The 16,089-nt window shown below is 41.9% G+C and overlaps 1 protein-coding gene across 2 annotated transcripts in view; it reads left to right on the top strand.

Annotated features, from left to right (window-relative positions):
• The window catches only part of LOC307013684 (latent-transforming growth factor beta-binding protein 2-like), an 85,345-nt gene that overhangs the window by 10,933 nt on the left and 58,323 nt on the right, over positions 1-16,089 (top strand). Inside the window, exon 3 of one of the 2 annotated variants that reach the window (XM_079641173.1) lies at positions 3,265-3,511. In XM_079641173.1, the coding sequence (XP_079497299.1) occupies positions 3,265-3,511 (247 nt within the window). Of the gene's footprint in view, positions 1-3,264; positions 3,512-15,515; positions 15,639-16,089 lie in introns of those variants that run through there. The other variant, XM_079641174.1, reaches the window with a different exon arrangement.

Raw genomic sequence — 16,089 nt, 5'->3', positions numbered from 1 at the left:
CAGACAGTTCTAGGTCATTTGCGGCAACTGTCATTTTTACTTTCATTGATATTTTCTAACTTCCTCTCTTTAATTACAGCGTTGAAAGGGCCTTTAGTCAAGCCTTTTGTCGTATTCTACTAAATTCTAATCTCTGGAGCAGTTCCCAGCCTCTAAATCTCATAATGGCGCGTAATGCGCTCAGCCTGGAGAGAGTCCTTCCCAAGATTCTGGCGATTATGCTTTCATTATCAATATTATTTTCAAAAAAGATCAAATTACCTCTGGTAGCACTGTTGACCTGCGTAAAGTGAGGAGATTTCTCTACATGTTTGAGTTGTGTCGGATATTGGTTTTAAATGGCCCCTTGCTGAATGAAATAACTGTAAAGATTTGATGGGTTGTGTTACTCTGAGTCACAGAGTGGGGAACGGTGAATCTCTGGCGGGTTGTAATGAACTGGAAACAAGTTCTTAGTTGGAAATTAGAGTCCAGTGAATGGGGGGAGCGAGAATGGTAATTTTCCTAATATAGACATGCACATGCATTCCTAAGCTTATAACAGGTAACTGTAGCCCACTAGAGAAATTTGAACCATGCTTAGCTCTATAAAGACCCTACGGTTACTTTAATATACCTACAGAATTACTGTGCATTTGCCTCAAACTTTGACAACAGAAATACCTTTTAAGGTTTATATTCTTACAGAAGTGATCCCTTTACTCCGAAGTGAACACTATTTGCAGAAAGATGGCCATGGCCGTCAGGCGTTTTCTTTAGGCCTCCTTAAAATATCCTTATGTAGCTTAGGTTTGAGGACTGAAGGGAGAAAATACCTCAGACCCACCTAAATGTAAAGTTGAAGATATATTTTTAGGGGAAAGAAAGTGCTGTGTCCGCATTAATAATGTGTTTCATACAGATTGTCCTGGATCAGCATGTTTGTTTGGAGGGTTCAAAGCTGCCAACTACAGTCTCCCCTTTTCAGATGACTGGATCTCAACAGTCTTGCAAAACTTGGCCAGTCCGTCTTAGTTATAATTGAGGGTGAAGTGGCAATGCCAGGAATGTTTGCCATTTATTTTCTTTTATTTCCGATGGATTCCCATTTTATTATTACTCTCGCAAAACAATAATTGCTGCACATATTTGTAAAATGGATGGAATGTGAGCCAATTAGTTTTAATGATGTGCAAGACAAATCTGCATGACAGCAATTACTGCGACAATGTGTTCAACAGCCCAGAGGCAGGGCCCAGAGACAACACAGACAGGCAGTGGCAGGATACGCTGCGGCCGGGCAACAGGCTTCATGTGAGGCACATGTCTGGCCCAGAGTCACTGACCTGTCCACTTTACTGTCAGCACAGGCGACATGTTTGTCTGGTGTCATTTATGTGTGTCCCATGGCTGAAAACGTGCCACATGTTGCAGAATTAAACACATATCCCATCCTCAGCCAGCCATTCATTGGATTATTTTCTTACCTGCACTGTTTCTCATATTAATTCAGACGGTTTATTTGAAGAACACAGTCTCACACATTACCTAGTTCTCCCCCTGCGGCATAATGTCACTGGAATCTTTGGACTATTGGATCCACCTCTTCATCCCCAAACTTGAGGTTAAACAGACTCCGGACGAGGCGGTGGCAGCCAGCCGGCACGTACTTTAGTTAGATGATTGATATAACTCCTTGCCAAACAGAGCCCAGGCAATTCCTAATTGATCCCATGATGGAAAATTCGGATCACATTCCAAGTTATATATATCCACAACCACATCTCTTTAAATGTGTATGCTTAATCAAAAAAAGGGGCTATATTTTCCTCATAGTAGTTAAATCAAAAATATTCTAGTGAATTGGTTTCTAAATCAAATCTGGTCAACCAAAAAAAAAGAAGAGGGTGGTTTGATATTTAATCTTCAATGTGTTAGTTTTTCTCACTGTACCACACGCTGATGATGCTTAATGCAGTGGTCTTTCAATATGTGTGCATCATCTAAGACAACTCAAATGTACTGTATACAGTACATTTGAGTTGTCTTAGATGATGCAAGGATGGAAAATCCTTGCATGAAAAATGCAAGGATTTTAAAGTGAAGGCACTCTGGACCCTAAAAATGTCTGTTCTTGGTGACATGAGCTTTAAAGTGACACAAGGAAAATGACAAAGAGGGCCACATCAGGCTCTATAGATTTTTAGGGTCCAGAGTGCCTTCACTTTAAAACATAAATTATCCCCTTGAGTCTGAGCAGAGTGGCAACAGGAAACTCACAGCAGGTAATGCGCTGTTCGCCACCAGTGCGGCCCTTTTTTTCGACTGCCAGCACTCGTCCCTGCCAAGAGCGGTGGCAGCGTTCCTGCGTGCGATCTGTCAGTGTCCACAGCATCTGTGTCAATAGCATTCCTCAGCCCTGTTGACAGAGCGCCGCTGTTTGCTTTAACCACCACCGACCAGTGGCCTGATTTACTGTTTGAGGATAATGTCATAAATCCTCAAGTGCCGTCCACACCATACATTTGTGTCACAAGATCAAGAGGCTGTTTACTTTGCTCTGCGTGCCACAGGGTTTTTCAGTATCTGGAGTGTGATGCGGGGGTGGGCTGGTAGAGTGACACAGATTATTTTTCCATGACCATGAAATGTTCTTAAGACCGTAAGCTTGGAGACTATTGATAATATTATGCACGCATTCCTCTTAAAGTACAGTAAGCCCCTACAGGTTTTGTTTGTTTTTCAAATAAAAGACACAGGCATTTAGTGGATGAAGTGTCAGCTATTTACAGTTGACGTTGAGTTTTTTCCCATTCGCTCATGTTTTTATGGCCTCTTACTTTCATTGGCTTTTTAAGCTTCCTGTGTTACAGTGAAAGCCCTCACTGGATTCTAGATCAGTGACGAAAGATATTTTAAGGAACTCACTTTGTATAGAAATGCTGGCGGCACTTAACTGAGCAATGGACCTGAAGTATAGGCTTTACCTCAGCCAGAAATTGGATAAGGATTTAATGTAGGTGATCATATACATTTAGACTAAACAGGGCAGTTAAAAACTCAAGAGAAATTGAACATGACAGCCCCTTCAGGCCCTCTGCTGAAGGAAAGGGACAGAGAAGGTTGAGAAGTAAAACTAATGGCCCCTTGATTGAATCAATTTAAAGTGAGCCCCGGTGTTGAGATCAGGGAAAGTCTTTCTGCTGCTGCTCCTTCATACAAGGGGGGCACATGCTCTAACATGACCTGCTGAAAACTTGATCTCCATCTGTTCTCTCTCTTCAGCTGACTGCCAGCCCCCCTGCCAGAACCGTGGCTCCTGTAGCCGGCCACAGACCTGCGTGTGTCGCTCAGGCTTCCAGGGGCCCCGCTGTGAGGAGGTGGCTCCAGAGCAGGTGTACATCCGTGATGGAGGAGCCCTGAGGCGCGTTCAACCCGGGACCAACCCTTTCCAGAGAGACCAACCGCAGAGAAGGCCGCCAGAAAGGCAGGTCATCGATACCACAAAGGTCCAGACCACCAGACCGCCTGTGTAAGTGATGCAGCTGTGCTGCCTAACGCTTCTTATAATAGCCGGGAAGAGTCTCATAGCTTACACCAGGATAGTTGGTGAACTAGTGTAATTGATGAACAAACATCTATTACACTAGTGTGTGGTCAATGCCTAACCTTAACCATTTAGAAGGAGTTTCACAAATTGAGGGTAGCCATTCAGACACAATAGATTTCTAGATGATTTCATTTAATAAACATATATTGTAAAGGGTAACAAAAAGATGTCATAGCCAAGTAGCTTCCCAAGTAACTAACTAATGCTAGCTTTAACTGTCGGACAGATAGTAAGTTTGGTCATTAATGGGACAATTAGTTCACACAATTTGTTAAAAATGAATACCATCAATTATTGTATTAAAGCTTTCACTAAACCATTCCTGTTTATGGAGCAGTAAAAAATAGTTTGATCATTTCTTCTGAATCTTTGATCAAACCTCAATACTACCAGGATAATTTGCAATTGGTCAATGCCACAATTTTGCGTGATAATGTAACAGAGAATAGAACTTACATAAGCAGGTTTTGTATCTCCTTATTTACAATGTCAACCCTGCAGACAGAGAAACCAGACTTTTGTTGTCTGAAGTCAGACTTCATTTGAGTATATACAATATCTTTTATTTAATTGGTGAATTTATTATTCTGTGGCTTTTCACTGAGAGATATTTTTTCAAGCCACCAATACTGTCACACAGGCAGGATCATAGAAAACCAAATGGTACACTGCGCTATAAGAAATGATCAAACATCCTTCAACAAACAGTAGTTCATTACACTGCTGTTCAGCGCTGGTTGTATTTATCTTTGCAATAAATTAAAACCAGATGAATGGGTTTAGAAGTTAAATCTTTGATACACTATAAGTAAAACAAATAGCGAGTAAAGCAAGTCAGCATTTACTGCCACTTGCTGCCATGCTTGAGAAAGCATTAAGGTAAATCTGTGAAATGTAGGAAAATATTACATGATTTACCAGGCAGGAGTATTACCCGTGCTATTTGCTGTGAAAATAGAGCTGGGAGATTATATTTTCTTTAGGCTTTGACTTTGTTCTTTGATTTGTTGGAATAACGGTGACTATAATGTATCCAACTAATAATTGCTTGGATGAAGGCCTCTTTTAGTGCATTCAGCAAACCCTCCAAAGAACTACTAATCAGACGGGCCTAATCGTTTCTTGGCTTGAACGTCTGACTGTTTTAATTCCAGTAATGCCACATTCCAATCTTGTTGGAAATAACATTTTTGTTTGATTCATTGCATAACCCTGGCAAGAAGTACATTCATGATGGAGGGTGCTGAAAGGAAATAATTGTTTCCGGGAAGAATTTTGACAGGTCTTTATTGCTTACAGGTTTAGACTTATCTTGTCAAATTATGCTCCATTTGGGATTCTCGCCGGAGCTTTTCTTATCCACTCACAGTCGGTTAAAGTGCCACAATTTGTTTGAGCCCTGGGGTCCTCATTCACTTTTTAGCCAGTTTGTCATCTGGGTACTTTCTCTTTACCAAACCACTTAAACATTCTCAATTACATCTGACACTTATGGTGCTTCTTGTGCTATTTGTGAGGGTCTTGTGTCATTTGGTGCTTTTGCTGGTGTTATGAACAATGCTGGCTGAGCCCTCCACATGTTTGTGGTAGCTCAATAAAACTACTAAATGTTTTGGCAGATGGTTCATAAAAGATTTTTTGTACATCCTCCTTCCCGAAACGATTATCTTAGAGTTGTAGTAAATCTTCTAATCAATACAAGCCCTTTGAGGACTGCACAGTTGCTGTGCATATGTTGTCTTTGTTCTTGACTCACAGGACATTTTTGCGTCCTGAGTCACAGGTCTGGGACAAATCGCAAGAGACAAGGCTGCAGGTTCAACATTAAGAGGCAGACAGTTTGCCTGAGTCACGAATACCCCTATTATGACTGTGTCCGTTTTTCATGTTTCTGCAAAAGTTGACTAAGAGGTGCTGTTGAGTTCAAGATGGATCATTTCCCTCTGGTGAAGTGCAAAATATTCAAGCACGCAGCTCAGACTAATCTACTTATTAGTTCTTTCAACAAACATGTTTTCTGAAATCTGCAGGACAGACTTAAAGCTTCTGCCGAAATATAAAAAAGTCTTCCTTTACACATTAGTACATTTGAATTGGAATACTTTACTTACTTCTTATTTCAGTACTTTTATAATTCACATGTAGAGCCCAAGCCTTGTGAACTGCTGCAAATGTTCTGCATTCTCCCAGTCCAGAATGATCTTTTAGGGGTGGGACAGGTTCCCCCCTGGAAAAGTGGTGGATGCAAGCCTTGGTTTCAAATATCAGGCTGATGTTCCACTGCGTCCAAAGTCAGGAAAGCACGAGCAATGTGAGGTCACAGAGAGTGAGGTTCAGATAGAGACAAAATCAGTGCCAAGGCTCAATTACGAGTGAGAAAAGAAGCCAGGACAACTGACAGATAGCTCATGTTGGTCTTGTCCCAACTATGCTGAGGGAGCAAAGGCCAGCCTGCACATGAAACACTAAGCCAGTACTTTCTCCCTACTAGAGAAGGTGTGAGGTACTATATATGTCTTTGTTGGAGCAGACTTGGCTTGTTATGTCAGCAGCACCCTGTTACTGACCCAGCCTATCAAGTGGCGCCAAGAACAAGAAATAGAGTGGAGAAGGAATGAGACTTATAGAGACAAATGGATCAAAACTAAGGTTAATTAAAGCTGCAAACCGCAATGAGTCCTCTCACATTCATGTCTGTCTGTGGCGTGGGGGAGACGCTGCCTGATGCTGCATTGCATTGCTGTGACCCCCAAAACAAAATTGAATGTAAAATGACCGACTTCCCATAGGTTATTTGACAATGGCCAAATATAAAGGGCCATTCAAATGGCTCAATCCAATGGGCCAGTCACGTGACTCGATCCAAATTGGCCAATCAAATGACTAAATTAAATTTGGCAAACAAATGGCTCGATTCAATCGACCAATCAAATGACTTGTTTCAAAGGGCCAATATAAAGGACTTGATGCAATTAACCAATCAAATGACTCGATCATATGGGCCAATCAAATGACTAAATTCAATGGAGCAATCAAATTGCTAGATACAATTGACCAATAACATCTCTAGATAACACATTTTGATAGCTTAACAGTATCCTTTCCAGGCTTGAAGCTAAGCTAGCATCTTCCTTTGGAGTCATTCATTTGCAGTTTTCTCATAATAAACCTTCAGACAGAAAGCAAAGTCCTTTTCACCGTGACAGATCTGTCTAACACATTCAGAGGGAATTCCGCTCTGTCAAATCCAACCACAGCTGCCATGTTGTCAGTCCTGTGTGGGCACACCTGCCTCCTGAAATGTTATCTTAATAATAAACTGCTTCCTGAATAGTCGTACTGAATGAATGCAACACATTTATGAGTGACAGCCTAGAATAAAAGTCTTGTTTGGATGGACAAAACATATGAGGAGCCTTCTGTTCAGTGGGATTCTGGGACATGGGAATACAACTTTTCTTGTACTTCTTTCTCCAGTCCTCCAATTCCTCCTCTGACCATTTAAACTGTCTAAATTGTCCCAGCAGGCTGTAGGATTACACCTGTTAGATTTAAAATAGGTACATCCTATATGCAGCTGGCAACATATATCAATTCCCTTCTCTGTCTAAATGTGTTTCACTGTTAACCAGTGTTTCCTGTGGGCGCTGTGCTCAGCAGTAGTGAAAGAGCTTGTCCTGTCAGCACGAGATCCTGCATATCACAGCTAGGTCTGTCAACTCCCAGTATGGAGGTCAGGGCCAGTGGTGAACACTTCTGGCTGAGCTGGAACTGTGATAACGCACAGAGGACGTATTCATCACCTCCTATGAGTCCTCCGTATCAACTCTATACCCCCCACCGTTCTCTGACATCAGTCCGCTCAGCAGGAAACAGAGCAGGGCAGAGCAGGATGTGTGCGCAGCGAGCAGGTCGTCTCTCCAAAGGTCATCTCTCTCTCGTCTCTGTTACATAATCACACTAAGGATAGCTGGCAGCCGCTACCTGAGAAAAGAGATGTACAGTGATAGTGCACACAGTTAGTCTTTTTGAACGTTTTACTTTGTTACCTAAGGAATATATTGTCATTCTTTTACACCACTATGATGAATGTGCAATTGACAGAAGGCATTGTCTTGTCTTGGGTAGAGTTTGCATTTAGAGTTATTATTTAAGTACTGTCAAAGAACAAAGGTGGCTTTCGTCAAAAGTTTTTAGTGTTAGAAAATGTTGTCATTCACACGGTACCTCAGTACAATGTAGAAAACATAATACTACTGAGTAAAAATTATTGTACTGAGTTCCATGTGGTGATGCATACATTATTCAAATGTTGGGAAAAGACTGCACTGTTATCGGATTGGTAGTCTGAAGATGCCTGAATTTTAAGTTATTGACATTTAATCAGCGTTATTACCACTGGTTTTTTATTTGAACTAAATAAAAAAATGAATTTCAATACATTATTGTATAAATGTCTTAGCCTGTTGACGTGTTTTCCCTTTGCAATGTTGAAAAGCACACTCTAACTCAGGGATGATTACAAATTGGGTCCCAAACAGTAACATATTGAGATGTTGAAGAAAAACAAAAACACCCAGTGACATGGAGCAGAACGACCCTTAAGAGGGTGAGGCATGCGGCTTTCTCTGCATTAACTGTTATGCTTATATCAGCCCCACAGCTTGCCTAGTGACTAATAGGGCTGGCGGTTATGTGGATTGTTGACTCAAGGCTTTGCGCATAGCCACACAGCCGTTTCTCAGAGGAAACTGTGGTCATAGCGGGAGTTCTCCATGTTAATCATGGATCACTGGTCGCTTTCACTCCCACTCCAGACAGACCACACCACCAGCGCTGACGGGAGCCACCGTCAAAATCCCTTAGGTGAAATGTTGTTTTAATATCATTACCCATGTTCTTGATCACCAATGAATTACAGGTATCAAGTGTAACAGACCTTAAAAAAAGAAAAAGGGGAATGGAAATTTGCCTAAAAAGACTCTCATAGGAGGATAATAAATTAAAAGTGCAGCACGGTAGTTTTCCATCTCATAATTCTCTTGATGCTTACCACTTTGATAGGGTATGTGTGTACTAAAACTAAAATGTATATCTAAACATTCAGCCTGGGAAAGTTTTCCTACTATACCACCTGGCAGTCTGCTGTATTACTCAAAGAGGACGTGTCCAGAATCGTCCTCTTGTCTCCCTTTTCGGCCGCTGCCAAAACAGAGGAGGCCTGCAGATGGGGAGCCGGGCTGAAGTAGAGAAGAGGAGCGAAGTGCAGGGTAATTCCCACAGGTTGTATGTGCTGCTCTCGTCTGAATAGGCCTCTATTTTGCTTCTAAACCAGGCATATGACAGTGTCTCGAGCTGTGATTTGTATCCCTGCATGGGAAGACTGGAAATGAACTTGAACAGGTTCAGGTTAAATGGTTTTCTCAATTGTGAATTACAGACGTGTGTGTGTTGCGTTCTGAAGCTTTAAACTGTACCTTTACCCTGACCTTGGTCCCTGGTGTGTTTTCCCTTGTGACATTTACTTTATTTGGAATCTCTATTAGTTATAATAGCAGTAACAGCTATTCTTCAAATGGTCAAAACAAAAGAAAATCACATTCTTGACAATCCATGATATCAACAAACCCCCCCCCCCAAAATAACAAAAAGTAAGTACATCTCTGTCATGTATAATTTAAATGTAAAATATATCATATATATTGTAAAATTGTAATATTATGTGTATTCAAATGTGAAATATAGGCACCACCAAAATCATGGATCTTAATAACTGCTTTTCTTAATTTATTTAAAAAACTGATCCTGCTGGTTGTGGGGGAAACTTCTGTAGCAATGGAGAGTCAGGACTCAGTGAGACACGAGGAGAGTTGGAGCTTTGATGGAAAACACTGATGGTTTATTTGGAGTTTCGGCCGGAGAGTTGACAAGACAGGTGGTGTGTCACGAGTTGACACAGCGGTTGCCAAACCAATTCTGAAGAACTCCTTCTGTAGCTCGAGGTTTTAACTAGTTCGGAGTGTAATAATCAACATTATTCAAAAGTGAGACAAAACATTATGGACCCTGATCTCGTCCATAGAAAAGAATGCGCGCCAGGGAACCTACGTCCCTGAACAGTAAAGCTCATGGCGGCTTGTGCTCTGTCACAGACTGGCAACAACAATGCGCCCAAGCTGCTCCTCCTTAAAAGAGATAGCAGCAATACCCAAGGCCGTAGACCTATGCCATGGGAAAGGAGACAGTGAGAGGAGAAAATTATGAACTGTATCAAAGGTTGAATACCTAAGAAAATTATTCCCTGACACTGGTAACATGTAGGTTAAATCGAGCGGTATTTTTCTCCAGTTTGACATGGGACAGGGCTTTCTGTAGCACGATTGGACATCCTCTGCCACGGTTTTGTGGTTTTGGTACCTCTGTGGGTCAACAGAGTGCAGACTCAGCTGTGGAGGCCTGCTGTCCTCAGGTGACCTTACTACATGCTAAAACAAAGGGGAGGAAATGTTGAATTTTGCACAATATATTGTACATTGGTAGTAAATCAACCAAGATTGATGTAGCATATGTTTTGTAATAAGTGTGTCTAAATGTGCTGTGGCGTTTTGAATGTAAGCAAGCTTACCACACAGCAATATTGACAGAGCCAGGCCAGGAAGAGCTGGTGTGTTTATTTCTACAAACACAGAGCCAAACGAGTCCCAGGAGTGTTGGGCTTCCTGCTAGGCCAGAGGGAACAAAGCACCATAGAGAACTCCACACTCAGCGTGGGACAGATATGTCTTTCTCACTCCCCATCCCCACTCTCCAAAGCCCCATCTGAAACACGTTCCCTGGGCCGCAGTGCCAGCGGGCTCAGCATCCAAAGCCAAATCCTTCTCATCAGGAGCCTGTGCAGATGCAGCTGTCGGAGGGACAAACACTGCAGGGCAGTTAGAGGAAGAGGGGCGCCTGTCCCATTATGCACTCCAGCCTCTAGTCCAGGAGCAGATAGAGAGAGCATCCATCAGGCTCCACTCCCAGATATGGGACATGGTGTTGAAAGCATGAATAAGCAGTATGGCCATGCAAGGAACAACTTAATCCAGAACTTAGTCAGATTTTAGGATGTAGGGTTCCTGTGGCGAAGACCTCCAAAAGGGCCAAACATACACATCCCACACATTTCTCTTCTTTCCTATACGTCAAAATTCAAGTTTCCTTCTTTTCGTCTTCATTTTACCCTTGTGTTCTCTGGGAACCTCTGGTAAAGTTGTTATTGCATTTTAATCCAATGTTAACGACCGGTACATATATTCCCTCAATCACGTCCCTTATTGGAAACCCACTTGGCTTTCTTTCGGAGCAGTCTGACACGTGACACTGACCAGCGAAGGCATAGCCTCAGTCAGCACTTTGTAATGGCTCTTCCTGCTGACCGGTCTTGTGGCATTCCACTAAGTGAATGATCAGAGCAACTACAATTAACTGGAGAGTATTGAATAGCCTCTCAGCTCACCATGTCTCCAGGCATTTTGATTCAGGCCCCTGAACCACTCCAACCACACTGCTTTTCTTCCAGACAGATTTAGGCCTTTCTGGATTTCATAAGAGTTTGAAACCCCCACTTTATACACGCTGAGGTGGAAACAGAGAGGCTGGCAGTGCTGCTGGCCCCCTAGAGATGAAAATGAAACTGTTTTGTTCACCGATGTTGGCCTGTGATTGAGTAGACAGCAGCAGTCATATGTTTTGATAAAGTAGTGTCTATAAACTGCGATGAGGTCAAATGTTCATAGCATCTATTTTTATGTTATGCAGACGGTAAGGGAAATTAAACCTATAAAATTAATTGGATCTTCACCTTTTCCTTTTTGTGTGCAACATCGAAATAATACTCTTTGCTGAACACATTTCTCGGGAACCTTTGCTGCTTCCAATTCTGCAATAGGTCCAGTTGTTGCTCTAATATAAGCCCTATCCTCTGGGGCAAGAAAACAAAAAAAGCTTTCTGAATCGATCCAACCCGACTGTAATTCATTTCACCCAGGCTCTGGCTGCTACTGGCAGGATTCCTGGAAGGCCGTCCAGACACAGAGAGCATGATTTGATCCAGCCTCAGTGGCTGGAGCGATAAGCCCTCAGACACACCCAGATTTTCACAAGAAGAAATATTCTGCCAGGACCCACAATTATCCAAGTCATAATGACTGGAGATGTTATCAAAAAGAGACCGGCTTTAATTGTTCACTGATGTTTGGCCTTATGCAGCCTCATATGAGGAGAACACATCCTCCCTGTTTCAGGAGAGAGGAGCTTATCGTTAAAGCGCTGCAAATGTTTCTGTGACTTTGTGTTTTCCTGTTATTCCTAGTCTTTTCTGTAGTTCTGGAACACTGGAGTACTGTCACTACTAGAAACGTTTGGTCAAAATGTCATACTTTTATCAATTTTTTGTGTTTTTCTTTTATTTACCGATCACTAGGAGATTACATTTTTCCTATATTAATTCATTTATACTAGAAAACATGAAGTCTTTGTGTTTTTGAGCAGATATTTTTTTATTATTTTACCCATTCATTGTGTGCTTGTGGTGCTGCACGGCTGACAACGGTTGATCTTATAAACTCTCTAAGGTGTCATTGTAGTACATAGCACCCTCACTAAGGCACAATATCTTTTTCTTCTTACATTCACTCATTGGCAGGAAGCAAATGCAAGCGCTTTAAGAAATAAATATTTGAAGTGTGGTCCATGACATGTCAAGCTGTTCCTCCAAAACAACATCAACATCAATGGTGCTCCAGTCAGTTTAACAATTAAATGTGATTCAGAGTGTCAAATTCTTTTGGAAACAACTTGTGAGAGCAGCCAGTGGAAGTTAAACATTTACTAGCGGAGATTAAACATTCACAAAAAGCTGCAATTTAGGGTGATTTTAATATGACAGAGGCTGTTGTCAGGTTATTTTTGAATTTCCGGACAAACTAAAACTTCACCACCATGCCGTGGCATGACCGTGTTGCTATGAGGGACACAACAACAGCGTAATGAAAATCCCCTTGGGGTTGGATATTATATTTATTGGTGCGCATGCTATGGTTCAGACCTCAGGATTTTATTGAAAGAAACACACAGGGACCTCAGTGGCGAATGATGAATGGCTGACACGGTTCTGCATGAAGCCAGAGGATTTAGATGTGTGACCACAGTGGGGTTTGACCACTGGTGGTTCAGATGGTTTTGTGCATTGAATGGGTTGGTAAGAAATAATTAATTCATTCTCAGCCCGCAAAGACTTCTTTCACCTCTTAAAATACACCAAAGCTGTTAAGACAGACCAAATTCTGAATCAAGATTTTCTTTTCTTTGCCTGTGTGCCCTGAGTGCTAGATCAAACATGCAAACCACCCTGCCTTCTCATAGTAAGAACAAATAGTCTTAAAATATCCAATTGTGATTCATTTCTTTTCAATATCAGATATAAAAAATCTAACTTTTTGCCAAACCAAATTCTGAAGTCACACTTGGAAAAGGAATCACAATCAACCTATGATAATATATTTTGTGCTGATCGGGAATGTTTTCTCTTTTCCTAGCTACACCATAGTTAATGTCTCGGACGTCACAGAGATTCATAACACTATTGGGCTTTCAATAGCAAAACATGAACAAGAGTCAAGTGTGTATGTCTTTGCTAATGCTCTTGAATAACACCTCCTGGGACTACTCTCAACAGTCTGCACTCTGCTTCATCGTCTGCAAGTTTTAGTCTGTGAAAAACTGGAGCACCATCTGTTGTTGAGCTTCGTGTGGAAAAACATCTCTCTCGACAATCTCAAATGTTAAACTCAGCATAAAGAGATACATTATCTCTGTCCATTTTAAAGTTTTTGGGCTTTTTAATTGATAGAGAACGCTCTAAAGGAAAGGAACAGGGTCAATATGCTTTGTTGCATCAAAAATAAGGTTTATACCCCGCACACAGTGCTCTATACAGCTCACTGGCAAAAGTGCATTTTGCAAATACTCTCATAAATCTCCCCTTCCTTTGTTGCCAACTGTTTGCTGTGGTTCAGCAGTACAACGTTTTCAGTGTTTTAGCTGCTGTATGCACACTGTTCTTCAATGTCTAAACTTCCCTCCAGTTAGACTGATGATCTGCAAGTAGAGGCACAAGCTTTGAAATGAACAATGGTCTTCGATGCTTTCTCTGAATGAGGGTAAACTCAGATTCACACTTGGTCTCCGATCATCGTCAATTACTTTTCCATTTACCAAGTAGCCTTCAAATTGCCCTAATTATGTGTAGTTCTAATGTATTAGGGTTTTTTGGCTGCCGCTCCATGTTGGCAAGAGGTAAATGGAACCATTAAACATTTTGTTTAAACAAAGAGTAATGACTTGATTTTCCTCAGCAGGATAGAGCGACTGTTTTTCTTGATTGGTTGAAACCTGTTGGTGAATTATGAGGTTTGCCCCCTCATGACCAGTCCAACTCAAACAGAACTGAGTGAGGACAAAGGACTAAGAGCTACAGGGTTGTACGGTGTGACCCAGACTAGGGTACCATGCCAGCAACTCTGCCTGCTGTCAGACTGTCTTGTTTAGACAGTCTGTTCAAAACCAAATGACTTCATCCAACAGTCAGACAAGCTCTTCATATCAGTCTATTTTCTGCATTAGCTGCCATAAACCAACGAACCAAGGCCATTACAGTTTTCTCGATTACTAACACAATTTTTTTTTAAATTGCTCAGTTTCTCAGAACACTAAACACAATTCACAAAACCATACACCCAAAGTGCAAAACACCTAATTTCTCCTGCTAAATGAAGAACTGCACTCAAAACTACATAAACACTTAACAAATGCAAACTTTTGCACCAACAATAAATACAAATGAGTTGTTGAAAAAAAATAACATTGTGCAACATGCATCTCAGCACATAGTTACCATGCTTCGGATCTCTCTAAGTGTGATGGCATTGTTTGCCAAAACCAAGTATGTAACTGCTGCTTCCTGTGCCTCATTGAAAAACCCTTAGCCCTCCACCTGCACCTCTTTGTTTCTCAGTCCTTCAGATAAACAACAAAGATATAGTGGTTGGTCAGTGTCTGTGTTGCATAAAAGTAAGTTTACCACAGTCAATTGTGCAGGATTGTTGTACAGTTATAACATCCCAACAATTCAATGACAGTAATGAAGTAAATACGTTTCACACAACAGATATAAGCACTGATATATCATGAATTATGCAGAGCTACAAACTGGGAATTTACTTGTTTTCAAGTCTAAGTGTCCGGATTACTGAGGCAACAGTAAATCGTCTTAGATTAGGCTGAACCCTCTGTCCAGCCTCTCTCATCGTCAGACCATGGTTGATAACATTTCATTTCATTAGAGAGAATTCTTCTTTGTCCACGTCCCCTCCCTCCAGCTCTACCTCTACCTCTACCTCTCATTCCTCATCCTCTCTACCTTATTCACACCAACGGTATTTCAGGGCCGGTTCGGAGCTGGAGCTTGAAAAGCAACGGGTTTTCCTCTTCACACCGCAGCGGAGCAGCCTCTTAGCTCCGGAATCCGGTTCATTTCGAGCACCAAAAATTTTCCGGCCAGAGCAAAAGCACCATATACGTACGTCATGCTTACGTCGAGGCGGGGGCAGGAGAAGGGGCGGGATCAACTCCTGAACAACAACAAAAAGCCGGCGTTTTATCCAGTTTGTACACAACGATGGAGAAACTTAAAAAGCAGCAGTGGTGCACTGAAAAGACCGGCTACCTAATGGGAATCTGGTCTTCCGAAAAAGGTACAGAGGAAGCTGGAGCGCAATCGGCCATTGTTGTTGTTGTCGGTGTCAGCTGTGAGGGGTTTCCGCGCGGTTTGGCTTTATGAAGCAGGCACGCAAACGGTTACGTCATGACGCAAACGATGACGCAATGACGCAGCACCAGTCGGACTCTGGGCAGTGTAAATAGAGCCGGGGCTAAACTGAAGAACCGGTTCTGAACCTGAAAAGCTCTAGCACGGAGCTTGAACCGGAGTTGCGTTGGTGTGAATGAGGTAACTCTCACCCCACCTCTTCCTCCCCCTCTCACTCTCAGCCCAGCTCTTCCTCCTCCTCTCACTCTCAGCCCAGCTCTTCCTCTTCCTCTTGATCTTGCTTCCATGTTGGCTTCCATTGTTGCTGTAAGAAAGTACTCACCTATGGTCTTTTTATAGTGCCTGATGAGCCAACAATTATGCTATCAGGTGTTTGGTCAGGTGGAACGGAACGTGTTTCTGGATCATTGGTCCATGTGTGAGGCATTTTGAATATCAGTGTTTTAAACCTGCTCACATGTGACTTTATGTCAGATTCCTGTGTTTTACGTGGAGAAACGTGTGCAGTGGTTTGCAAAAAGTGTCATGTTGATTTGCAAATTGTGTGAAAAGCATAGACTGTATATATAAAAGTGAAAAGCTGAAAACGTGTTTAGAGTTTTGGAGATTTGAGCCGATGTTCTGCTCTTTG

Source organism: Notothenia rossii (assembly GCF_949606895.1).
Source record: "Notothenia rossii genome assembly, chromosome: 7".
NCBI classification, from domain to species: Eukaryota; Metazoa; Chordata; class Actinopteri; order Perciformes; family Nototheniidae; genus Notothenia; species Notothenia rossii.
This window is presented reverse-complemented; position numbering and strand designations above follow the sequence as displayed.